The sequence below is a fragment of the Alternaria novae-zelandiae genome, assembly GCF_023758075.1.
Source record: "Alternaria novae-zelandiae strain BMP 2774 chromosome Unknown scaffold_1, whole genome shotgun sequence".
In the NCBI taxonomy this organism is placed as follows: Eukaryota; Fungi; Ascomycota; class Dothideomycetes; order Pleosporales; family Pleosporaceae; genus Alternaria; species Alternaria novae-zelandiae.
This window is the reverse complement of record NW_026056961.1, coordinates 79,234-104,856: the sequence shown is the minus strand read 5'-3', so window position 1 is coordinate 104,856 and position 25,623 is coordinate 79,234. Positions and strand designations below refer to the sequence as shown.

General features: G+C 52.7%; 9 protein-coding genes across 9 annotated transcripts; 4 read left to right on the top strand and 5 right to left on the bottom strand.

Annotated features, from left to right (window-relative positions):
* Positions 1-161: 161 nt before the first annotated feature.
* Positions 162-1,985, bottom strand: J4E88_000028 (uncharacterized protein; the record flags this gene model as incomplete). Its single annotated transcript, XM_049393709.1, has 1 exon — positions 162-1,985. One exon carries the CDS (start codon positions 1,983-1,985, stop codon positions 162-164), a length of 1,824 nt encoding a protein of 607 aa, XP_049259538.1.
* Positions 1,986-3,448: 1,463 nt separating this feature from the next.
* J4E88_000027 (uncharacterized protein) lies at positions 3,449-5,455 on the top strand (the record flags this gene model as incomplete). Its single annotated transcript, XM_049393708.1, has 1 exon — positions 3,449-5,455. One exon carries the CDS (start codon positions 3,449-3,451, stop codon positions 5,453-5,455), a length of 2,007 nt encoding a protein of 668 aa, XP_049259537.1.
* A 579-nt stretch (positions 5,456-6,034) lies between these two features.
* J4E88_000026 (uncharacterized protein) lies at positions 6,035-6,610 on the top strand (the record flags this gene model as incomplete). Its single annotated transcript, XM_049393707.1, has 1 exon — positions 6,035-6,610. One exon carries the CDS (start codon positions 6,035-6,037, stop codon positions 6,608-6,610), a length of 576 nt encoding a protein of 191 aa, XP_049259536.1.
* Positions 6,611-7,691: 1,081 nt separating this feature from the next.
* On the bottom strand, positions 7,692-9,382 carry J4E88_000025 (uncharacterized protein; the record flags this gene model as incomplete). Its single annotated transcript, XM_049393706.1, has 2 exons — positions 7,692-7,732; positions 8,008-9,382. 2 exons carry the CDS (start codon positions 9,380-9,382, stop codon positions 7,692-7,694), a joined length of 1,416 nt encoding a protein of 471 aa, XP_049259535.1.
* A 2,720-nt stretch (positions 9,383-12,102) lies between these two features.
* J4E88_000024 (uncharacterized protein) lies at positions 12,103-12,972 on the bottom strand (the record flags this gene model as incomplete). Its single annotated transcript, XM_049393705.1, has 2 exons — positions 12,103-12,508; positions 12,797-12,972. 2 exons carry the CDS (start codon positions 12,970-12,972, stop codon positions 12,103-12,105), a joined length of 582 nt encoding a protein of 193 aa, XP_049259534.1.
* An 835-nt stretch (positions 12,973-13,807) lies between these two features.
* Positions 13,808-15,647, bottom strand: J4E88_000023 (uncharacterized protein; the record flags this gene model as incomplete). The annotated part of the gene is made up of 3 exons (XM_049393704.1): positions 13,808-13,865; positions 13,919-15,269; positions 15,320-15,647. The coding sequence occupies 3 exons, from the start codon at positions 15,645-15,647 to the stop codon at positions 13,808-13,810; spliced, it is 1,737 nt and encodes a 578-aa protein (XP_049259533.1).
* A 706-nt stretch (positions 15,648-16,353) lies between these two features.
* J4E88_000022 (uncharacterized protein) lies at positions 16,354-17,077 on the bottom strand (the record flags this gene model as incomplete). Its single annotated transcript, XM_049393703.1, has 3 exons — positions 16,354-16,771; positions 16,826-17,022; positions 17,075-17,077. The coding sequence occupies 3 exons, from the start codon at positions 17,075-17,077 to the stop codon at positions 16,354-16,356; spliced, it is 618 nt and encodes a 205-aa protein (XP_049259532.1).
* A 3,411-nt stretch (positions 17,078-20,488) lies between these two features.
* J4E88_000021 (uncharacterized protein) lies at positions 20,489-22,243 on the top strand (the record flags this gene model as incomplete). The annotated part of the gene is made up of 4 exons (XM_049393702.1): positions 20,489-20,829; positions 20,881-21,224; positions 21,288-21,798; positions 21,850-22,243. 4 exons carry the CDS (start codon positions 20,489-20,491, stop codon positions 22,241-22,243), a joined length of 1,590 nt encoding a protein of 529 aa, XP_049259531.1.
* A 529-nt stretch (positions 22,244-22,772) lies between these two features.
* J4E88_000020 (uncharacterized protein) lies at positions 22,773-24,570 on the top strand (the record flags this gene model as incomplete). The annotated part of the gene is made up of 4 exons (XM_049393701.1): positions 22,773-22,962; positions 23,024-23,123; positions 23,179-23,994; positions 24,051-24,570. The coding sequence occupies 4 exons, from the start codon at positions 22,773-22,775 to the stop codon at positions 24,568-24,570; spliced, it is 1,626 nt and encodes a 541-aa protein (XP_049259530.1).
* Between the last annotated feature and the right edge of the window lie 1,053 nt (positions 24,571-25,623).

Below are 25,623 nucleotides of genomic sequence, written 5' to 3'. Positions count from 1 at the left end.
TGTCGCTCATTAAGTATTGCACCTTTGAAAGATTATAAGAAAAGACATAGAAAAAAGCAGTGTGCCCAGCGCCATGCAATATGCAGCCAGATGATGTAAGAACCAAACTGGCGATGATGATTGGTAAAAGAGTATTAGAGAAGAAGGACTGTTCGCGTGTCCTACGACGCAGCAACGCACCAGTGGCGGTGGAAAACCCACGCGCTCTTCTGGCATTCTTTGCTGCAGTACTTGGTCCGTCGGCACCGACGGCACTTGGCGAACTGACGGGTGTACTCTTCCCACTTGCCGCACTTGTAGTATGCGCATTGTCGGATGCCGCCTCGGGAGTCGTCTTTCCGGCAAAGGTTGCGCATAACAACGCTGGCCCAGTACTGCATGTCGGACGAGTGATGTCGTACGGTGAACTGCTCAACCAGGGGGAAGATGTTAAAATCGTCTGGAAGTTCGTATTCCTCAAGTTCCTCCTCTTCTTCCTCTGCCTTGGGTGTCGAGGCTTCTCCGTCAAGTAGCTCGGTGCCAATCTTCAGCTTGGGCACCAGATGCGAGTTCTGGAAGTAGGACCGGAGGTTGCAGTATTTCGATACGTAAGCGAGTAGTTGTAGAGACATGAGCACGTCTTCGTCACGGGGCATGGCTGCGAGCACGCTAGCTGACGCATTGCGTTCTTGCTGGTACCGGGGTAGCCAGGGAGGCGGTGGGTTGGTGTTGACGACGTTGATGGTGGGCGGCATGGGAGAGAAACCGGTGATGGGGTTGTTCGGCGGGGTGTTGGTGGGGTTGATCAGACTGCCATCGAGCGCTGGACGGTGAGTAATGTTGAACGTCTCGTTGTTCTCGTCTGTGCCTTCCGACGGAGCAGCGATGGGGACTGGTGTGTTGCCAGCATCCAGCATCTCTGCGTTGTCGACAATGTCGGCCATGTTGATCTCATTGTTCTGAATGCCGACGATGGGCTCATTCACAGACGGACCCGCCGCTGTTGCAGCCTCTGCAGACATGTCATCTTGTTGTGCTTCGAGGTCCGACTCGCCAGATACAGACAGCTGGTGTCGGATGGAGGGTCGGCGGCGCGTCCGGGCTAGCCCCGCTCTTGGGCTCGTCTGGCGTGCCTGTGGGGCGCTCGGTGTTGTCGGTGACTCTGGTTGGGAAGTGATCTCCCCTTGCAGGGCGGGGAGCATGGAAGGAAGGCGATCCGCATCTCGCACCGGCCGTAGCGCAAACGCGTCAGGTGTTGCTTCCATGGAGGGTAGCGCCGTGACCAATGGCTGGCCGAGGTTGCGGGTGTTGTTGCCGGGAGCGCCAAACAGCTGTGCCCGGCTTTCGTGGCTGCGATGGTGATGGTGGTGGGGAGGTCGGCCGCGTGCAAATGTCGTCCGCTCAGGAGGGGAGCTCAGGGAGAAGGCGGGAATGGGCGTCGCGTCGGCCAAGGGTGCGTCCGTTGGCTGGGGTATCTCAATGGGAGGAGGAATGATGCGCCGTGATCGATCGGCTCGGTGGGAGGAGCTCGACGCAACCTCGCCGGTCCGCGAGGAGTGGTGTCGGCTTGATGCACCGAGACGTGCAGATTTGTGAAACTCAACCTCAGCGCGTGCCCGCATCTTGTCGATGACCTTGATGTAGTTGTCGAGGATGGAGGCAATGACGGGCACCATGTCGGCCTCAACCACACGCGTCCTGACGTTCTCTGAGCCGCGTACGCCAATGTTGAAGATGCATTGGAAGGCGAGGTTCCACTTCCACATGTCCATCATGTCCTTGCTCCGGCCCTCCTTGAGGATGCATATCAGGCGCTCGATGCCGCCATCGACGGTGAGAATGTCCCGTATGCGGGCCGAGGAGGTTGTGAGGTAGGCGAGGTGGTTGAGCGAGTTGATGAGCGGGAGGGTCGATGTGCAGTCGAGAGCGCGGCGGTCGTAGAGGGCGGTGGTGATGCCGACCGACGCCTTGTTGGCGTTGGGGATGCTAAAGTTGACTTCGCGCATGTTTGGAGCTGTGTGGTGCCGTGGCTGGGTGGATGGGCGGGAGCTGGGTGGTGGAGAGGTGCAGGACTAGTGTCGCATGTGGTGGGCAGCAAGCAGGAGGGTTTGGCTGCAGGCTGGGAGCGAGCAAACAGCGGAGCCCGGGGTGAGGGGAGAAGCAGCCAGTTGTTTGTTGATGCTTCAGGCTCGGACGCAATAGAGGGGCCCGTGTGGTGGTGTGCTCAGAGGTGCTCAGATGGTGCTAAGACGGCGCTTCACGGCAAACGTGTGCTCGAGGACGGAAGGAACCCGACGACGCGGTGACGACGGACCACAGCCAGACTCGGACGAGACCAGGCTACTACGGCTGTTGGGGGGAATAACCAAAGCAGAGGCCGGTGGAAAGGGATGGTGATGGCGGAGATGAGGCGTGTTTGCTGTTGTTAGGGGGACCAGGATGGCTTCGCTGCCGCTGGCTGGCAGGCAAGAGCGCTCTCTGGCGTCGCAGTGGGGCCGCGCAACACTGGTGTCGTCTCGTGTGTCGCTCTACGGGTAGTGGTGCTAAGGCTGGGCTATGGTATGCTGGATGAGGCTGTCGGCGATGAATGGGATGTAGAGAGGCGGTTCGGGTGAGAGGTCATGGGCAGTGGAGCAGCTAGTCCCACTGTTAAGGATTGGCACCGACCGCCCAGAAGGGTAGCCTCGAACCGCTAATTTCATGCGCTACGGGCAAAAGAGAGCACCGAAATGACTGCCCTCGCCTTGCACACGCTGTGTTGAATGGCAATATGGCTGCTTGGAAATGCACCCTCCTCGAGGACCGTCAGCACGTGTAGCGACATGTCACGGGCGCCTGTCCCCGCCGTCCACGAGTCCCTCTACCGCCCAAATTCCCTCACCCCGTCTCCGCCACAGGTGGCGCCCTTGCCTCTGCCTCTGCCTCTGCCAATGCCGTGAACCCTTGAAACTTGTCCCCCCACTGCATTGCCAGCGAACTGTGACTACTGAAGCTGCGTCTGTTGGCGCCTGCATCTTTCGGCGGCACTCGAGGGCTGCGTGGGGCGCCGGCCAGCTGCACGATGCCACCAAGGCTGCTGACAAAGGCGGCCCTCTCCTTGGGCTTCCCATGCGGTGTCACCACTACGGACTCGACGCATCTGACTCAACGTACGAGCAATTCACGCATTTCGGCCCAAATACACTGTGACGGGAGTGAAGTGGTACCGGATAGTTCTGCGGGGTGCACAGGGTCTTTGCAGTCCCGTATTTACACATTGTTCCGTCATGGTGAGGGCCATTGGGCACATGAAACTCGCGCGAAGCTCAGAGGTTGCGACCTCACAACGTGGGCTACACAGGAGAACCGCCAACCACCAGCCAATCCGCGCCCTGCCATATCAATGGCTGCAGCATTCTATTCTTCACTCTCGTTAACCTGAATAATTAATCCAACCCCGTTGCTCCACAGTTTCGGAATTTCCGACGCGATGGCCGCCTCTCCTCATGAGACAAAAGTCCAAGACTTCGCATCCGCTCCACCCGCGCCCGACCAGCCAGAGCGCTCTGCTTCAGATTCGGCCGCCCCTCCACATCTGACTATCGATACCCAGTTCGACGAGCAGAGAAGACGCGGCCGCTCGGCAACTGCGACGACGGCAACTGCAGCATCGACGAACCGAGACGACGTCCTCTCCCCTGACCGCTTCTCAGTCGACTCGACCCTGCGCCGACGTATAACGCGATCGCATACCGTCAAGCACTACCAGTCCCCGACGCGCCCGTACCAGCACCAGGAACCCGGTGCGGAGCCCGGTGTCGACACCAAGAACGAGACCGACGGCGCCAACTACCACCACCTTTACGCGCGATGCCAGATTACCGTCGTAGACTTCTCCGACGAAAAGGTCGAGTGCCATGAACTGGACAATGATACATTGGAGGACTTCCTCAACTACCCGAAAGAAGACTGGGTGGCATGTCGGTGGATCAATGTCAATGGCTTGTCCTGGGACGTGATTCGTTCCCTGGGAAACCACAAGAACCTGCACAGGCTGGCTATTGAGGATTTGATGAGTACCCAGAGTAGGACAAAGGTGGACTGGTACTCCGATCAAGCCTTCCTGCTCCTGACGCTGTCCAAACTCGTGCGGACGCCCATGGACGAGGACTCCGAAAGCGACTCCGACTCAGATTCCGACGATAGCGAACGACGACGGCACAAGGCTCGCTCCCGCTCCCGCTCACGGCATCCTCAGAAGAAGAAAGAGAAGAAGAAGTCGCTGTACAAGAAAGCGAAGAACCTGCTCTTCCCCAAGAGCGAAGCCAAGAAGCAGGTACGCAAGGATGAGATGATGAGCGCATTGGACAACCTAGAGAAGCAGCTCGACGACACGCCCTTCGAGAAGGTCAAGATATCCACACCACCCGCGACTACCGCCGTGCGCACTCTCCAACGCTACCGTGGCGGTTACAATCTCGATCGAATCGTATACCTCGAGCAGCACTCTGCCCTCACCGAGAAGCACCTGACCGTCAGCGTCGAGCAAGTCAGCATCTTCCTCCTCGCCGACAACTCCGTAATCTCCTTCTTCGAGCACTCCGCCGACGACGTCGAAGACATGATCCTCAAGCGTCTCCGCACCGAAGACACCATCCTGCGCCGCAGCCAAGACAGCAGCATGATCGTCCAAGCCATAATCGACGCCATAGTCGATCTCGCCATCCCCGTCGTAGCCGCCTACGAAGACGCCATGGGCGAGCTCGAACTCGACGTCCTCGAAGACCCCGAACTCCACCACTCCCAACTCCTCTACCTGCTCACCTCCGAACTCTCCATCCTCCGCAACACCATCCAGCCCATCGTCTCTCTAATCAACTCTCTGCGTGATCACAAGGCTGATCCCATGGCCCAAGCCACCATGATGAGCCAGAGTACCGCTAACCTCGCTACCCGCAAAACCATGACGCAAATCAACATCAGCCCCCTCGCACACACATACCTCGGTGATGTGGAGGACCACTGCATCATGATTACAGCCTCGCTGGACCAAATGCGTCGCGCAGCCGATAACCTCATCGACCTAATCTTCAACATGATGGGTGCCTTCCAAAACGAATCCATGAAAATCCTCACCGCCGTAACCATCTTCTTCCTCCCGCTTACCTTCCTCGTCGGATATTTCGGACAAAACTTCGAGCGTTTTAATGGCGTTCAACACCACTCCGACGCCTTTTTCTGGGTCATTGCTGTGCCGGTTATGGTTGTTACACTACTGGTGCTCATGGCTGATCGGATACTGCGCAAGATTAGGCATTGGAGTGGGAAGTTGAAGAGGAGGGAGGCGAAGAGGCGGGCGGTTAGGAAGGGGAAGGTGGGTGGTAATGGGATACTGGGTGATGGGATTGGGTTGAGTAATGGGGTTAGGGGACAGCAGGGGATGCATCATAAGAGGAGGCAGACTATGTATAGTAAGGGGAACATTGGGTCGTTTTAGGTTGTCGGCATGGAGTCACTTTCGGTGTTGGGAGGATATGCGATGGGTGAGCCTTGTTGCGTGAGTACCGGCGGGCTTTCGTATAAAAGTGGCATACTGGCATTTTGCGAATTATCTTGATAGACTGTATAGAAGATACCCTGTGTTACGCTCGCAGTTGCATCCTAGTGTGTCTGCGCGTCGTTGCTACTACCTACGTACCAGGGGCGGCTTCCTTCAGGGCGATGGCGTCATGGCGTTTTAACATGCCTTCCCCAGCCATCCAGTCGTCCAACTCACCTGTACACAACCACAACAACACACTCGACGGACAGAAACAATGCGACGGCCACTCCACACATCCGCTGGTGGGCTAGTCTGCTGCCGCGGTTCGCATGTTCGGCCAGACACTTTCCTATCATCAACTCCATGATCGTTCCATGGGGGAGCGAACTGAAGGTACCATGGTAGGAACTACTCTTATAGCTGCTACCTGACTGTGCTAATCTCTTTGGTACCCGAATTTTAGGACGCAAGCTTTTCTGCACAGCACAGTCAAGTCCGCTTATTCTTTTTTAAAAGATCATTACACAAATTACTATGGACGCCACGAACGTTGGATGGACGAGCGTCAGACCGGAGAGCGACGAAGAGCGATTCGGTATGCGGTCACAAGAACGGCAAGCAGCCTTCGACAAGATTGAAGCCGAGCGTAGCTCTGTCGAGATCGATCGCGTGCTTTGGGCGTTCTGCCAATTCGCCGACCTAGACTTCGTGAAGAGGTTGGCAGCGTCAGATGCTGTTTGGAATGCAGAGACCGATTTTCCGCGCACGAACGCTGCTATAGATGCCGTAAGGCTCTGGCAACAAAAGCCAGAAGTAAAGAACGACGTCGCATCCTCCAACGCCGTTGCACCCGTCTCCCGCCCCCATACCGCCTCCGGGAAAGCATCGCGGACAAGATCAGGACGAAGTGAGGACGGCCAAGAGGCCAGCCTTGGAAGATCAGCGGTTGTCGCAGCTCGCTGTAAAGATCGAGACGGCAACTTTTGTGCCGTATCAAGGACAAAGGGTGCAGAAGCGGTCAGTAAACTCCCTGTACGAACTGCATATGAGACAACAACTGACTTTGTAAACCGATCTTTAGGCCCACATTTATCCATGGAGCGCGTTTAGAGAAAAGAGCCCGGACCGAGTGACGAGCAGGCCTGGAACCTACATCGACGTTAGGTCACCTACTTTGCAGGTTTCTACGTTGATGTAGGCTGCAGGCCTGCTCGCTTTGCAGTGGCACCTTCAGCGTATCCTCGCGATGTCTGGCGCGGCTGGTTGGCGCGACGAAGCTTTCGATGACGACGACGACGGCGACGATGATGCGGATGGCGTGCCCGCTCGGGATGTTGACGGCTGGATCCGACAACTCCCTGAATCACCCTCTGGCTATCAAAGCCCTCCAGCCAGCGGGCTCGAGAATACATCCGAAGATCGTGCGTTCTGATGAACGCTATCTATAAAATCCTCAAGCTTCTAACAGTTCTACCTAGTGTCACCTCCTCACAAGCGCGTCAAGCGCCGTCAAGACTCTTTTCTTCCCTCTCCAATGTCACCAACCTCGTCCAACCCATTTCTACGCCGACCAGACACATCAGCCAGAAGGACAACTGTAAACTCGGAGGATACCCGTAACACCCAGAACGTGACAACTAGTAAAACTGGGTGGATATAAATCTAGTAAATAAAGATACCTCAGTTGTGCTTGCACAAAATGTATGTGAGACATACATTAACTTCGTACTCTCCGCCAAACAGGCTCAAAGACTACATCGATATAAGAACATGCATGGCAGGTGGCCTGACGTCGATGTAGGCTCCAGGGCGTTTTAGCTGTCTTCTTTATCTTTTGTTCTATCGTCAAGCTTGCGCATATCGTCTTGTAAGCTCTATAGTCCCCGTCGTCTCAATTCAGCATAAGCTTTCGAGATGCTCCTTGATATCTCATTTGATCCCCTTCGTACCGAGCTCGAGCTCAGCCTCTTCTTGCGCCATATTGACCCGTGATCCACTCCCGACAAGTAATCAGATCAGCCGACACGACAACCCGTCAATTGCAACTCCGGAGATGTTGATACGCCCTTGCATTCACCGGAATCTACGACGAATCTACGACCCCTCGTTTGTGCTCAAGATTGTAAACAGACCCTAAATTCGTGCACAAGCTGACTAACCTAAATGAGGCAAGTTGGCTGACCATGTAGTTCTAAATGCCCCGCTCGGTAGAGTAACGAACGATCGAAACATCTCGACAATGATAAACAGCCGACAAATTACGAACACGAAAGTCAGAGTGAAATTGACCACGCTGTTAGCGTTCTTTAGCTTCATGGGCCGCCCTTCTCGTGTGTCGATAAGCCCCCAGATCATTGAAATGATCATGGTGATTCCAATAGCCAGGGGTATAGTCACTACTGTTGCCAGGGAGCATACACGCCAGAGAGCCTTTTCCACTTGTGTCGGAAACACAAAGTCCCACGCTACGCAATGCACCGCGCCAAAAATGATGAGGGCTAGCACACCGCCTTGGTTCATCTTGGCCATTGGGCCTACCATCGATCGCTTGGACTCAAGATGAATTGCGTTGTTAGGAATCCAGATGCTTCGTCTGTATTTGCCCCAGGTGTATGGTCCAGCAATGGCAATACGTATCATCTTCTCAGGAGTGGGATACCGGGCTGCAGTAACAGTGACTGATATCGAAGCATCCTTCGGCTTGTCCAATAGAAGGCCATACGTTAATGCCGTGCAGATTGCGAAAGAGAACACCACAATTTCCAACTGGCTTGTTGGTATGTGGTAGCTAAGCCGAGTTCCCATCTGGATGAAGAACCAGATGACCTGGCCTAAAGCCAAGACTTTGACGAGTGCATCCTCTTTGGTTTTGTCATCTACCTCATCTTTCGACAAATTTGGGAGGGTCTTGATGATTCCTAGTTCTCGTGCAAGCAACAATTGATGGGCGTCTAGAATCCACAGATCTCCTTGGAGGACGTGCAGGTTGTGGAACCAACTTGTGTAGCCACGGAGAAATCGATTTCTCTCCCATTCGGTCTGGAAATGTTCCATTGTAACGATTTCGAGAGCTTTCTCTACGGTGTGGATGTTGGTGTTGTTTGTCGTCCAGTCAATTATACCAATACTTCGGGATGAGTTCTCGATCGATCTTCTCAGTGATTTTGCAGAAACCAAGCCGCGATGCGACCTGCTATAGAAGAATCTTTGCATGTACACCGGCAGTTCCTGTTTGCGCGACTCGCCATTCTCACCATCGTCTGCTCGGGGACCTAGTTCCTCAGCTTCATCAGAAGTCGGGCTCAGACCATTCGCCCTAATTTCAGGGTTTTCCGAGCTTGATTGGTGGCTGGGGGACATTTGTGGTATCCGAGTCGGACTTGTCGGCAAAGCAATGGCGTCAAGATATGTAGAGGTGGTGTCGTTGTATGTAGGATCTGAAGCATTGGGCTCGAGTTCCTCTTCTGCCTGATGTGTCTCCTCGGTGAACCTGATAGCAAATCCACCCATATTCGCAAAGTATGTATGCGCGCGACTCCAAGGGACTTCATCCGCCTTTCTGAAAACGTCGAATGCTTCCTCGAGTGTCGAAACAGATCGGTAATCGCTCCATGCTTTTCCTAGCGCCCACTCGGGTGCAACAACGTTGACGGCCATCCATTTCAGCTTCGCCAAGAATCTGATGGCCTTGCGCTTGTAATCTTGGGTCTTTCCACTGGGAGTCGACTGTGTCGGGACATTAAGATGGAGGATGGACCACGTGCTGAGGACCAAAATGCTGAGGCAGCTCCAGAGTATGTCTAAGGTTCCTCTGGCGTTGGGAGATGAGACAAAGCCAGTGCCATCTGGGGGAAGAGTGCAGTTGCTGTGAAAGACTGTCATGATCGTTCGAGTGTACTGTAACGATTGTGTTGATGGGGAAGGCACGGGAGGCAGCTCTACCTAAGTAGGCAACAACGAGACGCGCACGCCGATCCTCAGCCCCCAATCATCAAAGCCACATCTCTGTTTCATTGGCTGCATCGTCGCGAATGATACTCTTTCTGCATGATGCGCTGCACTGCGCAGCAACGCCAAGTCCATCAGGCTGAAACTTCCATGTTGCGTAGGCATCCACTCCTCTCTGTTCTATATCTCACCGGCTCGGAACGCTCGTTGGCTATTGGCCACGCCCGGCTTTCGCCTGCAATACGGACCAGAACTATACGAAGCAATCAAATCTAGTCTCCGCTCGTCAGTAGTTCAGACTCTGCCCCATACATTAGGTACACATACCATGGAAGAAGAACCCTCAGCTACACGATTCAAACACGAACCCCTTCCAGACTCGACTACATACATACGTTTGTTGGAGATCCAGGGTATCGATTCAGATGGCCACGTGGCATGCCTTCTAAACGCCTGGCCTGTTGCATCCACTCCCGATTACTATGCCCTTTCGTATGTCATCCGAAAGCACACCAGCTACATGCTTCACACTGATTGGATGTTGTGTCAGATATACCTGGGGCTCACCAACCCCAAGTCATCAAGTCTTCATCAACAATTGCGTCTTTGAGGCAGGCCAGAACTGCGTTGATGCACTCAAACAGGCGTATTCGTCCACGGCGAGCCGGTACTTCTGGATGGATGCTCTGTGCATCGATCAAAGCACCATACAGGAAAAGAGTCATCAAGTCGAAATGATGGGTCAAATATATGCAAAATCGAAACATATGTTTGCATGTGTTGGGCCTCACACGAACGACAGCATGTCTTTGTTCAATTTCATTGGTGAGAACTGGTCACTTCTGGACAATATACACGAACTCACTCTTGAATGCACTTTGGAAAATGCATTCTCCTGGGTAACACCCAACCTGATCCCGACAAGCTATAGGAGCTATGAGCTTGCGATCGAATGTTTAAAAACAAAAACGATTGCCCTTGAAGTCGAGGCGCTGTCAACAATGTTCATCGCCTTCATGAACCGTCCGTATTTTTCAAGAGTTTGGGTCTTACAAGAGCTTCATCTGGCCCCCGAGATCACCCTTTGCTGTGGCATGGAAAGACGTCCGGTCGACCGTCTTTTAGCTATGAGCATGATGGTAGACTATCTGGTCAATACCGACTATCATGTTGATCGCCTAAAATTGCAGAAAAGCTGGGGCAGCATTAAACCCCAGCGCGGCTGTCTTGATCTTGCTTCTGGGTTTAGAGGACGACGCCGATTGACAGAGATACTAGAGGCCATGCAGAGCTTTCACTGCAGCGATGTTCGGGATAGGCTTTTTGGTACTCTGGCCTTGATAGAGTGGGGAAGTGTCAAACCTGTTGTACCAGACTACGGGAAAGACAACTATCAAGTCGCCATCGAAGTACTACGTCTGTATCTCCAGAATCCAGAGACCCAGCCAGTCTCGGGTTTGGCAATTGAGTGGCCACGTCACTTGTGGCAAACTTTCCAAGTGCATATTGATGGGCAGGCGGTGCAACAGACGATATCCAAGGGTTATGGTAGCCAGACCATGCGACTGGACAAACTCTCGTTCATGTACGACGCACTCATTGCTCTGGAGTATTTCGGCCGATTCAGCCCCTCTCTAGGCTATCACGTCACCCCCTCTTATATTCCACCGTCGGACTATGGAGTTCCAACGTGGCATCAGGACTACAGTGGTCATCCAAAAGAAACGTGGTGTGGGGTTCAACTGCGTGATATCAGACATGCCAGAAAAGAGACGCCGATACCAGGCGACTTATTACTTCGCTACCTCTATTGTTCAGCGCATAAACCTACGCGTGGATCCAACTCTGGTGCTCCGTGTGTAGAGATCTTGGATCATATGAAACGCGTGTTTGGATTTGCACCAGTGGAAACCAGACCGTCTGACTGGCTTCTATTCAGCAAAGACGGATTCCACAGTGACGGAAGTCCCGTAATGGTAGTAGTGAAGAGCATTCATGTTGACCGTCCTGACTACGCGATGGTTGGTCCGGCATCCCGGAACTGCGAACACAAGTTGGTCGTTATTCCATACCTCCGATGGAGATCCTTTGGCGTGAATTGGAATGCAGAAGACTTGTTCCGCTTCGGCTACATGTATAAGAACCGTCCGATATACTCAGACACAGCCAAGGAAACCCCGGCTAGTTTGAGTTAGGAGAACAGCAACCGCAGTCTCACAACCACCTCATTCAAGGAAAAGCCAGACACATCTTCAGAACAATACGGCCGGACCCGTGAGTCAAAGTACCCGCAAAGACCACAATCCAACGTTATTTCTTCAGCCCTTACAAACACCAAACTCTTCCTGACACCCCTTCTCCATACTACAGTAATCCTCCGTAATCCCACAATTCCCATGCCTACTACAACACTGTCCTGTCCGACAAATAGACCCTTTCCCCTTCCCTTTTTTCTCATTCCCACACGTCAAATCGGGGGTAATCCTCTCCCACGAAATGCTGTCGTCCACGGTGTCGCACTTTGCAAAGGGTGTCTGGCAGCTAAGTCTGGATCTAGTGAGTGGATATGGGAGGCGGGCGGTGCGGTACCATTGCGAAGGTGACGGTTCGCCGAGGCATTCTGCTACTGTGACGGCTGTGGTGGGGTAGTTAGCCTATGTCCGTAGGGAAAGAGGATGGGTGAGGATGGGCTCACTCTTTATACCCCTCTCCCTCACAACCCCAATCATATAATCAATCAACTCGCCCTGCGTCCATTCCTCCTGGTCATGCGCCTCAACAATACTATACCCCTTCTCCAGCCCCTCCACAAAAAGCTGCTTCGCCTCCCCCACCGTATCCTTAGCCTGATACTTCCAGTCTTTCGTATTCAGATCCCCGATAATGACGTGGTATTCGAGCTCTTTCAGCACATCGAGCGCCTGGCTGTTGACTGAGAGCAAGGGCGGGCGCATGTAGTACGGGAAGAAACCTAGGATATCCAGCATGGAGTCTTCGAGGAGAGTCATTTCGTTGCGTATGGCGGTGGGGGTGAGGGAGGAGAGGTTCGCGTGGCTCCATCTAGATTGACGAGAGATTAGTTGTGTGGTTTCTTCTGGGTATGACTGACCCAGTTCTTGGTAGGGCAAGGTATGGTTTCTTACGTATGCGACCCAATCTGATGCCCCATATCCACCATCCGACGTAGCGTCGCATTGTGATCGTATATAGAACCCCTGTTCTCACCATTGATGAACCATGTCGCTTTGAAGCCCGCGACTTCCATCCTGGATTATCCAATCATGTCAGCGTGAGACCCAACTTGCCGACGTCGATTCAGTAATGATATGGAATGGGTATAATACCTACCGGTCGAGGATATCTGCGGAGTAAACTCCTGGTCCGTCGTCGAAAGCAGGTGCGATGACTTCAGGCGTTGTACATGAGTAGATTTGTACTCCGAAGGGGAGTGTGGAGGCGGATGATGTTAGAATGGAGAGAGTAGTCAGGGCGCCTGTTATGGAACCTAGTCTCCGGGCCATCATCGTTGAAGCTGCAGTATCGTTTGAACAGATGCAAGGTTGGATATCCGCGTCTCGAACGTGGGCTTTGGACGAAGAGCAATCATAGTTAATAAGAGGACGACGAGTAGCAGAACAACAGCCAGAACTTACTAGTTAAGCCGGCACCTAAACTTTCTCAACCTCTCTAGCTTATAACCATCTGCATCGACAGTAACTTGGTCTCATGCACGACATCAGTGCCTGCGTAGTAGTGTGTGGTACGTTCCTGGTAGCCCGACAACGACGGCTGGGCCGCCGGGGGACTATATCCAGGTACACACATGGTTGAGTAATCATACATCGCATTTACAAACCCGCTCTTGTGGAGATCGTACGCGTGTAAGCATGCAAATATCTGAATCGCGGATCCAGATCTCAAAGTACACCATCAGCGTTCGGCGCTTACATAGGCGATACTAAGGTTTAATTGTCCCGGCTTGGGAGCGAGTTGACCGCTAACCTAACCCAGGATACGAACTGGGAAGGTCCCGTTTGCTAGAAAAGGCTTGAGCGGGATCTACGGCACGTGGGGAGTTCTGATTACTTTACGTTGGTGCAAGTATATACAGTGTTGGGTTTCTTCGGTCAATTGGCAGTGTAGTGTTTTGGAATGAGGGTATTTCATTACGGTCGGTCTAATCAACACCTAGGCTAGCGGCTAGTCATCATCAACCCCCATCGAAGACCTAACTTGCCGCATCACAACATGAACCAGATGAACGCCAAGTAATGCATATCGCGACATACATGTCCAAAGGAGTAAGGCATCAAACACCATCCTCTAGTATAATATCAGTTTCCTGTGAACGGAATGCGCCTATTGAACCTGCTTGATCTTGCACTGCCATCCTGAGTTCGCCTCAAGAAGTGGAAGACTGGCATTACGTTAGCACTGTCACTGTCTCAACAAGCGTAAAGAAGAACTTACCTAGCACCCAAACACCATCCCAACTCGTTACCCTTAATCTTCTTCGCAATCTTGACCTCACGATCAATCGGCATACCATACCCACTCCTCAACAGCTCATACTGGAAGTTGAGATCCAAGCACCACTCAGGCCTGCCCTTGAGCTCCTCGATAGCCTTGGGCACAGCGTTGAAGGAATCCCAGCCCTTCTCGCCGGTGCACACCTTGTTGGCTAGATCTTGTAGCTCGCGGAGGGTGAAAGACTCGGGCATGCCAAGGTCTTGGGTGCGGTCGTAGAAGTAGGAGAGGAGGTAAACGGCTTCGGAAGCGAAGGTCTGCTCGAAAGGTGGCTGGTGGACACCGCGGAAGGCACAGGGTGCGATGGCGCACTCGTCGTCTTTGTGGAGGGTCTTCTCGGCTAGGCCGCGGCATTGGGTGGGCGAGGCGGTGGCGGGGCCGGTCATGTTGACTGTGACGGAGTCCCCGAGTGCGTGACCCTTTGGCATTTGCACCTCGACTTCGCGTGTCATGCCGGGGGCGATGCAAGGGTTTACAATGGGCTTCTGGAGGTACTCCTTGTTGTCCTTGTTGTTCTCGTGGAGGCCGGCGAGCAGGGTGCTGTGGATGTTGTTGCGGGCTTCCATGAGGCCGTAGCCTAGGTATGAGTGCTGGTAGAGATTGAAGTTCTGGTTGGCGAAGTCGAGCTCGTATCTGTGGTCGCCCTTTGCGAGCTCTGTGGGGAGTCCGCCGCGGGGAGTGTCTGGGAAGGTGGGCTCGAAGATGATCTGAGTAGAGCCACCACCGAGATCGAGGACAGCGGCGGTGGGGTTCTTATCCGGACCGCCAATCTTTCCAAGAAGGTAGTTGACCGTGATCCATGCGTAGACTCCCTCCATCTCGCCAGGCATGACTTCGACGCCGTTCTTCTCTTCCGAGACGAGCGGGAACGGGTAGTCGTTGTCGAGATGGTGGCGCACGGCGGCGAGGATGGCATTGCTCTTCTGCTCACCGAGCTTGCGGAGACCGGCCGTTGCCTTTACAGCGACGGGTGTGCACGACTGGTATTCCTTGGGCACGTTCTTCAGCGCAACGTCCATGAGCACGTCCAGACTCTTGGCAGCAGCCTCCGGGTTGTCGCCGTATGCTGAGAGACCGGAGCCTCCTTCTCTCTTGGGTGTCATCTCGAAGTTCTCGCTCTCGAGCTCGGGGCTGGGGCCGCAGTTGTTGAACTTGTAGACGTGGATGCGGGAGCCGGTGCTGCCGGCGTCGATCATGAGGGCATATTGGATGAGCGGCTTGTCCTTGGAGAAGGACTTTGTGCATTCGGCCTTTGCGTCGCCAGCTGCTGTGTTGCCGCCTGCTGGACGGGATACTGATGACGGTGTTAGCACGTGTCTCCTCCAGCATGCGTCCTCAACGTACCTGCCGGTCTTGAGATGCCATCGCGCGGTGCAACAAAATATAACACAAGCAGTATGAAAGCAATGACGCCACCTGTCTTCAGGTAGCGCATGCGCTGCCCTTGGTTCATGACGGCGCTGCCCTTGTGGTCGTTCATGAATGCGTCCGAATACGTGGAGCGATGGCGCGAGTGTCGGTCGGCTTTGGCGTTGGGGTCGCTGGCGTCGTGATTGGGGTCGACGTTGCGTGGTAGGGAGACGGAGACGCGGCGGCGTGGGCCAGTGAAACTAAAGTAGGACCAGATGCCGGGACGTCGTTGGCTTCCGGGGACCTCAACTCCACTGGACATGGGACTAGGCGACACGAGGGGAGAAAAGGGTCCAAGTTTAGGGCGCGGTCATTGAGCTGAGCTGGAACCAGGTTAGTCGGGGACGTGTGGCGATGTGAACACAGGTACAGGCGACGTACAACAGGAGTGACTGTTCAGAGCAGTGGGAGACGAGGTGAAATTGCGATTGGCGTTACGCAAGCCTGCTGCATTCGTGTTCGTGTGCTTGTTGAGTGAGGTCCCTGAATCTTGGCAAAACATTTCCACTTCAGCCCTGCCGCGCCACTATCCAATCGCGCCGGCTTATCGGCGCGGCTATATTTGGCATCGCAGTCAAGTCGAGACGACGTGGTATCTTCTGATTATGCTACAGATACACTATGGATATGTTGTGACCGTATATTCTTCCTTTAGAACATCTGATCTCCTGATCCGTGTAGATGTCATCCCCCGACATGTGATCTATCTCAAACCATGGCTTCACTGCCTCCTCCCTTGTATACCGGCCTCCCATGCTGGGGATTGAGTGCGCTCACTGGCGGGGATATGGTCTGCATAGCATGGAGAAAACGGGTAGAGTGAACCGCTGGGAGGTCGAGAAGCTGAACTGCTTGAGCGGGAGGTCTTGAAGGGTCGCCGTGGGCGCGTTCGATAGTGGTATTCGTAAGGGCTTCGCAATGATCGTGCAGAGCAGCGTACCGTAGGTCGCGTGTGCTGCCTCGGGCCTTCATCCGAAAGACAGGCCAGCCCTCTTCATAACGCTCTCAAAGTCTTCGAGACTAACCCCTCCCACGTCTTTCTCTTGACCCTTGACTCCGCCGTTGGCCTCGATGATCATATCCTTCAGGACCTCGTCTGGCACGTCTTCTCGCAGTTCCTTTGCTACCCTCCGCAGATGCCCCAGCGTTATCGGTCCCGCAGCGCCGTGTGTGAAGAGCTTGTACGCCGCGCTAACTTCTTCCGCGTTGCTCTCGCCCTGGAAGTCTTCGTCGTCGTCTTCTTCGTCGGACCCTTGTTCTTTCGAGTGTATGGCGATCGCAGCGTAGGAGAGGAAGGGCACGAACTCGACATAGCCGGTATTGAGAGGGTCGATGGTGGATAAGATAGAGGACATCTCGGACTTGTCGGGTGTGAGGTTCAGCGAGCTTTGCAGTCGTTAGCATGGGCGCGCTGCTCTCCGGCGCATTCGCGTGACCTACATCAGAACTCTGCGCACATCGCTTTTCTTCAACACGCCCTCCTTGGAGTCTTCATGTTCGGGGTGCGACACGGCAAAAAGGCCGAATGCTTCGCGAATCTCCGCCTCCTGCGCCGCGGTGATGCCGTTCTCTTTCGCAAGTTTCGAGGGGCGTTTGACAGGCGGCGCCTTGGAGGGAGGACCACGTCGTTTAGGAGGCTATCACGTGTTAATTGCTATCCATTACCACGACCTGCATTCCAGAACTCACCATGTCGCGTGCTTGCGAGAGTTGAAACGCGCCCCTGTGCTGGTGGGTGTCGTTCATCATTCCATTCGCTTCGATGACGCGACTGCATGGGCCAACGCCAAGGATAACACAGGCCAACTCCCGAACACCCAAATTCTTCGCTTCCAGCCCCCCTCCTTCGTGTCTCAGCTTATAAAGGCAACGCGACTTCCTTCGTGTCCTTTCCTCATAACTCCCTCATTCCATCCCCGTTGCGGCTCTGGACTGCTCTTGTTGCTCGCCATGTCTTGACATGGCACAATGTCGACGCGTCGGACGCGATTAGCGTCGACATCTTCCACTATGAATTATCCACCCCCTGAACCCACCCATCCCCCCTGGTGCCCCTCCGGTCTTGCGAGATAGGAGGTGGTTTTTCGCAGGCGAGGAGGTGAACGGACGCAATGCTTGACCGCTGCAAGGCGTGTCACAATGTGTTAGTTTACCCGATCGTCTGGGATTAGCACAGGCGTTGGCTTGGAGGGTAAGTCTTCTCTCAGTCCAACGCAATGCCTTCAGCACTAACTAAGCAACCAGATTTGTTTGAATCGTCACGATTGTCAAAATCCACAGTGTCGCTAGGGGTGGAAGCTGCTTTGCAGAACTATCCCTAGGTCAGACGGTGGTCACATACGAACCATATAAACCGAACGCGTCAACATTTCATGGACCTCGCAAGCAGGGGATTTTCCCCCGACACTGGGATATGGGGTGTTTAGAGGCTGGACCTCTTGCTCACAACAAGAGCTTCGGCAGTCTTAGATCCCTATCTCAGAGGAAGAAGCCAACAGATATGAAGCCGTCTTCGGATGGTCTTCGACAGGCCGCATGGCCCCTGGCATATTTTGCTACAAGGCACCCGTGGGTTGACGCGTTCAACTTTGTGGCCATGCACGAAACCCACCTGTGTGGAGGGTTTCCCATGAGCTGACCCTTCCCTATTGTTGAGGCTAGCGCGTGAGCGTGGGACTTGATGATGGGGCTGTGTAGTCGGGTGCATGGCTACGAACGACTGTTAACGCCCTCTGACAGTCGGTTCCGCTGCGGCGGAATCGGAGGGAGCGACTCGCCCATGCGTCGGATGCTACCCTGCCATCAGGCAATGGCCCCGGTCGACTACGCGAACTCCCCCTCCAACGATTGGTGGCAATGGATGGCTGTATCCGTCACTATCGACAAGGCGACGCACTACGTTCCAGCGCCTTTCGCGGTGAGGTTGCTGCAGCGGCCTCAAAAGCGAGAAGCTCTTACACTTCGGGAGGCTCAACCCGGAGATAGGGCATGGAACAGGTCTGACCAACCCGTGCGGCATTGGAACCTTGTATTCCAGCCGATCAATATGGTTACAACGCCTTCGGGATGTTGTCTGAGGGCTGTGGGCTTATGCTTCATGTCGACTTCGTCGGCATTTAACTACTGAGGGCTTTTGAGCACATACACGTTATACACGCTGTGGTTCTATGGTTCGTCATACACGTTACACACGCTATGCACGCCATACACGTTACACACGCTATACACGTTATACCTGTCCGTCCCGTGGGGTGCTGGCTTTGAGGGAGTTGTCTTTTTCGACCTTCGACCTTTTCTCATCCTTTCCCCATTATCTTAATGGGGGATCGATATCCGCTTCTAAAATTGCTAGAGCTTGCCATTACGGATTTTCACGTTGAGCAAGTGTGGACAGTGAAGCAAGATTAAACAACCTCATCTACCCCCTTCAAGGTGATGAGGCCTTTGTTCCTCAACCCCGTTGAGCCGACTAGATGGCTTAAGGGCGAGGAATGGAGGAGACATACTTTTGTTGCACCAAGTTCTTTGGTAGTGACAACGTTTTGCGGTTTTCATTTGTTGCCTTTGCTGTGATGTCGCGATGTCGCTGGCTCGTTGCGTGGCTTCGGTTAGCTGTGTTATTGTACAGTCTCCGCCCGCATAGCCACACAATATAATCTTAATCATCTTAACGTTACTGTCTTAATAGATTATCTTATTTTAATCTTAATAATTTCTATTTAATATTTGTTAAGAAGTAAAAAGTTATAATAACTTAGTATAGTTATAATTCTAATATTAAGGTCTATATATACTATAGTATATATACTAGATCTAAAAATTTTAGTGTCTTATAAGTAAAATAGCTACCTAGTAATAGGTATAAAAGAATCTTTTATATAGTAGAAACTTTTATCTAATATATATAAAAATAAATGCTAGCTCTAGAACTTTACGCGTAATATTAATTTAGTAAGTAGTACTTACTAAAACTATAATAATAGCTACCTATATTAGTAGTAATAGTACTATTAACTTTATTTATACTAGCTTTATTAAGTATACTAATATAATTACTAGCCTAAATAATACTTAGAGGCTTCTACTATATATATAAAATAAAAAGTAGTTAAAGAAGTAGCTTAAGGTAGAATAAAATAGTAAGTATATTTATTTTATACTTCTAAGAATAGATAGCTAATAAAAGATTAGGCTATATAGCTTTCTTAGCGTAGATAAAAAAGAAGATTATAGTACTTTATAAGCTCTTTAATAAAATTAAAAAGAAAGAAGATTTTACGCTAAAGAAAGCTAGATTTATAGTATACTTAAAATTATAGTAAGATAATTAAGTAATTAGAGAAATACTTAAGTTTAGAAATAAAGTTCTAAGTTTGTAGACTAGCCCTACTACGTACAACTAAGGTAGACATTAGAGGGATATAACGTTAGTTCTATTATATTATTTATTATTATTCCCTGCATAGCCAGCGCATGTTGATTGTATGGTATTCATGATTCCTAACACTTCTTCCCAGCTCTTAAGCTTGCAATATCAATACAATGGTTTATTCGTCTCACTCAATGTTGTCGAACATGCTGTGATATTCTTCTGTGGTCATGCTGTGATTCCGCGACGTTTGTCGCTGCATCCAGCGCCCTGCATGCTAGCGTGGACGAGGCTCACAAGACCCCACCATCACTGCAGCAAACCATACCTAAGATCTCCACCATGTCCCGTCTCGCGCCCACCGTTTCGCGGCCGCGGTCCGAACTCACGAATCATATCGCTGTTATATCGTGGGCAGCGACAAGCTTGCATATGTCCTTCTATTTCGGGTAGCGACACTGATTGTCAGCAACTACGTCTGCAGCATGCCTGTACACGCGGTACTACCTACCCTGAAAGAATGATATTCCCGCGACTACTCCACCGGCACTAAGCAGTTTGAAGCATTGTAGCTGCCATCGGGCGTATGGCGAAAAAATCCAAGGTTCGCGCGGCTCAATCAGCATGAACTCCAATGTGTTATGAACGTACTTCTTTGTTCTCGTTCCAAAAGCTAGATCTCTTCTCAGCTGTGTACCGTTCTTCGTCTCTGGCACAAGCAAGGTGACCTCAACATGGCGTTTCTAGCGACGACACCTCTTCTCATCGTCGTTGGCACTCTTGTGTTCTACACACTCAGCCGCTTCTTCTTGCGCAAGAACAACCATGATCTTCCGCTCCCACCGGGTCCCAGAGGCATCCCTCTCATTGGCAACATCAAAGAGTTACCCAAACCTGGAATTCTCGAGTGCCATCATTGGCTCAAGCACAAAGACCTCTACGGTCCCATAAGCTCGGTCACGGTCCTAGGTCAGACCTTTGTCATCGTCAACGATGCGAATATAGCAGTAGAGCTGCTGAGCAACAGGGCGGCGATCTATTCAGGGAGGCCACATATGGTGTTCAGTGGAGACATGTACGCTTCTATGCCTATACCAAGCGATCGAGATGGCTGACGAAGAAGCAGGATTGGCTGGACCAAGACGTTGGCGATGCATCAACCCGATCAGAACTTCAAACACCATCGTCGCAATATTGCGAAAGTAGCCAGCTCCAGCACGTCTCTTGCCGTCTTTGATCGCGTCCAGAACGAAGAAGCAGCACATTTCCTCCTGAATGTCATGGAATCTCCCACTGATCTATTCGAACATATCAGGAAAGAAGCAGGTGCTGTCATATTGAGAGTCACATATGGCTATACGCCAAACGCGAAGGGACCAGATCCGCTAGTAGATATAGCAGGGCAGGCAATGGCAGAGTTTGCTGACGCGAGTGTGCCTGGAAGATGGCCTGTAGACGTCATGCCGTTCTGTAAGCTTGCCTCTATATCATCAGGCTACCATGTATGCAGTAACGCGCGCTGACTTCGGAAAGTACGTTTCCTCCCAGACTGGTGTCCAGGTACCGGCTTCAAGCGTACAGCTCGGCAGATGGCAAGAACCTTGATACGCACGGCCGAAGAGCCCTACGCTTTCGTTAAGTCGCAGATGCAGGATGAGAAAGCGAAGACATCCTTCCTCTCTCAAGCCATCGAATCTCTCGGCTCAGACGCATCTATGGAGTACATCAACAAATGGTCCGCCGCATCCATGTACCTGGGTGGCGCAGACACCACCGTCTCGTCGCTGATGACGTTCTTCCTAGCCATGGCCGTCTTCCCAGAAGTCCAGAAGAAAGCTCAAGAGGAGCTGGACCGTGTGATTGGCGGAGAGCGATTACCAATCACCAGCGACAAATCAAGCTTGCCGTATATTGAGGCCGTAGTGAAGGAGACGCATCGATGGCATCCCGTGGGGCCTATGTCGATACCCCATTCCTGCACGCAAGAGGATAGCATCAATGGGTATAGAATACCGAAAGGGGCGATGATATTGCCTAACAATTGGTATGTATGATGGTGCGAGAAGCAGATGTATTCGTAGCTAACAGCATGCAGGTGGTTCACACACGACCCAGCCGTCTACCCCGATCCTATGACCTTCCGTCCCGAACGCTACATCGCGACACCAACCCATACCGCGGAGCCCGATCCACGTACATGGACATTTGGCTACGGGCGTCGAGTTTGCCCTGGGCGCTATGTCGCAGACAACGCTCTTTTTGCGACAATCGCGCAGTCGCTGTCTGTCTTCAATGTCGAGAAGCCTGTCGAGAATGGGAAGCTAGTAGAGCCCAAGGTTGAGTTTGAGCCTGGCGTGATAAGCCATCCAAAGCCGTATCGTGTGGACATCGTACCGAGGAATGAGAAATGCAGAGAGTTGGTCAAGCAAGCGGAGGAGGTGTACCCATGGGGCGAAAGTGATGCTGAGACTTTGAAGAATCTGAGCTAGATGCGAATGGTCGACGTGGTACAACGCCTTCCGAGGTGGAGAGCTAAGTTCAGCATGTGCTTATCGCGCGTAATCGTTCGATGCTGCCTAGGTATGCACTACTGCTGTAGAATTCCACGTATAAGACACTTACAGTGTAGTAATGGCCGCAAGCCAAGGATGACAAGAAATGATTCTGGGTACGGCATATGAAGTTGTTGACTGCCATTCGGGAAGTGGAGGATGGCCTATCCTCCTTTGGACAAGCGTACCCGAACTCGAGCCGCAACCCAGGTTAAACAAACGCGTGCATGCACGCGCGCGTCACCAACAGAAAAAGAGGCTGGCAGCTACCCCGGCTTTCACGCATTTACCCCAGTAAATTCCCCGCATACAGTGCAGATCTCCAGCGAAGATACCAAAAAATTGACCGGGGCCATGCTTTTCAATTGCCGCATGACGTCCCAGTCAAAATCTCCGTTGCCGGCGATGCCCATAAACAACGCGCAGACGGTCTTCAAGCTATGGCAGCGACGATCCAACGCCCACCATGTTACCCTCAATCAAGCGCTCTCTTGCTGTTGCAGCTCTCGGTGCTTTTTTAAAGGCCGAGGCTGCTCACATCTCATCCAGAACAAAACCAATTGCGATTCCAAAGTCTGCACCCAACGATGCCGGTGTTCCCTTGGACTCTTTCGTATCTTACTCATTTGAGTTCTCGTCATGGCCCGACTTTGCTGGTATGTCTCCTGCGATATTCCAATTCGTCACGACAGCTTGACTGACGATCATGGCTTCTAGGCAATCTGTCGCATCCCAATGCCTTCTCATACAACCTCATGAGCAACCTTGGCAAGCTGCAAGGTTCAATGCCAATTGCTCGCGTCGGCGGCAACACACAGTAAAACGCCCCCGTCATCGCGATTCTAGGTACATGTAGCTTACTCAAGAATTAGGGATATCGCCATTTTCGATGAATCGCTCGAGACCAGCATCGTCGGCATCATTCGCCCAAACATCTCCGCCGACTACCCGACGATCATCACCATTGGCCCGTCCTACTTCGAGTCCTACAAAACTATGCCTGAGGGCACGCGATTCGTTCACGGCTTCAACATGGGCGCCAACTCCAGCGCTGCAAGGGCCACGACATGGGCATCCGTTTCCCACGCCTGCAAAGCGATAGGAAGCGACCTGCTGTTCTGGGAATACGGCAATGAGCCCGATCTCTTCACTGCTTCTGGATACCGACCTGATGCCTGGGCAGAGGCAGACTATGTCTCCGAGTGGCTGAACGGCACGACTGCCATTGAAGAAGCCACCAAAGCAGCATGCCCAGAACTCGCAGGAACCAAATTCATGGCACCGAGCTTTGCAGGTATCGGAGTCAACGACTACTTCAGATTGGACCCCGTTGAAGTCCTCAAGCAGGGATTGGACGAGAAGCAGAACATCGGCCTGATCGCTTCGCACAACTACATGGGTGTCTCTACCAACCCCGGCATCACGTTGCAAGGCACATTGATGAACCACAGCAGTGTACTCGCCAAGGCAGACGAACAGATCGGTGTGAAAGATGGTATCAAGGCACTGGGAGACGCGCTGGCTCCAAACGTGCCCTTCGTCATGGGCGAACACAACTCGCTCGCCCGACAGGGACGACCTGGTCTCAGCAACAGCTTCGGTGCTGCGCTGTGGGGTGTAGACTGGAACACCTATCTCGCGTCGCAGAACCTCACCCGCTCTCACATGCATCAAGGAACAAACTACCGGTAAGTGACCATTCCTCCTGCATGAACTTGTTCGTGAGCTGACAGCATCAACAAAGCTACCAATCCTGGCAACCAATCGAAACGAACCTCACAGCTCGAGGAACAAAGCCACCGTACTACGGAAACGTCGCCGTCGCAGCATTCATGCACAAACCTTCATCAGAATCTGAACTCAAGATCTCCTCGCTGCCCTCCTCTTCAATCTATGCAACCCAATACGCCGCCCACGTCGACGACACGCTGGCACGCATTCTCCTCGTTGACCTACACACATACAACACGACCGCCGATAACAACTACACCACACCTTTCGCACGTCCGGTAGAGAAGTACTCGTTCCAGCTACCGAGCGACTGCAAGGGCGAGGCGCAAGTGCAGAGGTTGATGGCCAATGGAAGTGATGCTATTACGGGTATTACGTGGGATGGGTACAGTTATAACTACGAGCTCGATGAGGGAAAGCCTGTGCGCATGGACAATGTGACGTGTGGGGAGAGTGTGAAGGTAGATGGGAAGGGTATGATTAGTGTGGAGGTGCCGTGGAGTAGTGCTGCGATTGTTAGTCTGGACTGCTGAGATATGTTGCGTACCTCGAGCAACCGAGTATGACTAATGAGAAATCTATCCACTTTGTATCTCGTGGCGGTACACTTCTCAGTGATTAAAGATGATGTTCGATATGGACTCCGCATGTTGGGCTAATCCCTGCGGTTGAACTCGGCAACGACTTCACATCCACAACCGGGGTTCGGCTGTGCGGCTTGTACCCAAGCACATGGATTATCGCAGTAACAAATCGGCGGGCTAAATGGAATTAGTACATCAAAACGACGAACGGTGAGCGTACTTACAACATCTCCGCAGGCGTAGCCCTAATCCTCTCCGCCTCCTCCCCAAAATCCCTTCTCCCCCCATGCTTAAACTCCCTCCACACAGTATCCCACTCCCATCTCGTACTATTCTTCACATCCCCACTCACACTCACCATCGGCACATTCCCACCTTCCCCGTACCCCAACGCAAACTTCTCGTACAACAGCGTGAGAAACCAGTCCACCCATACTTTCTGACAAAGCATGACGACAGGATCGAGCTTGAACTCCGTGACGGGATGTATTCCATCGCCGAAGAATTGGAAAGGAAGTGGGGCTTGAAAGTGCAGGTCGAGGTAGTCAATGGTATTAATGTCCGTCAAGACACGCAGGCCATTAGCTTTCCCAGCGGGGAGGGGCGCGAATGCCAGTTCAGCGGTAGTTTTATACCCGAGGAGACGGAGGTATGCGCGGTCGCTGAAGTTCAGCGAGACCCGGCGAAGTGTATTGAATGCGTGGGTGGAGAGGTGAGGGATTGTACGGGTTAGCGTTGCTACATTGCCGAAGTTTTTGGTTGTGGTTTCCCAGATTGTCTGGCGGGCTTCGAGGCTGAAGGCTTTGCTGACGAGGAGGAGGGTTTTGATCCATTGGGTGGAGGAGCGGGTTGAGCCGTAGGGACGGTGGGATTGGGGGTGCTGGCAGGATACTTTGTCTCGGAGGAGCGGCGCGTTGATGGATAGGCCCCGCGGCCAGGTGTTGGGGTTTGGGGGCACGTCTTCTGGAGATGTGTCAAGTGGTGTGTTGTTTTGATCGTGTT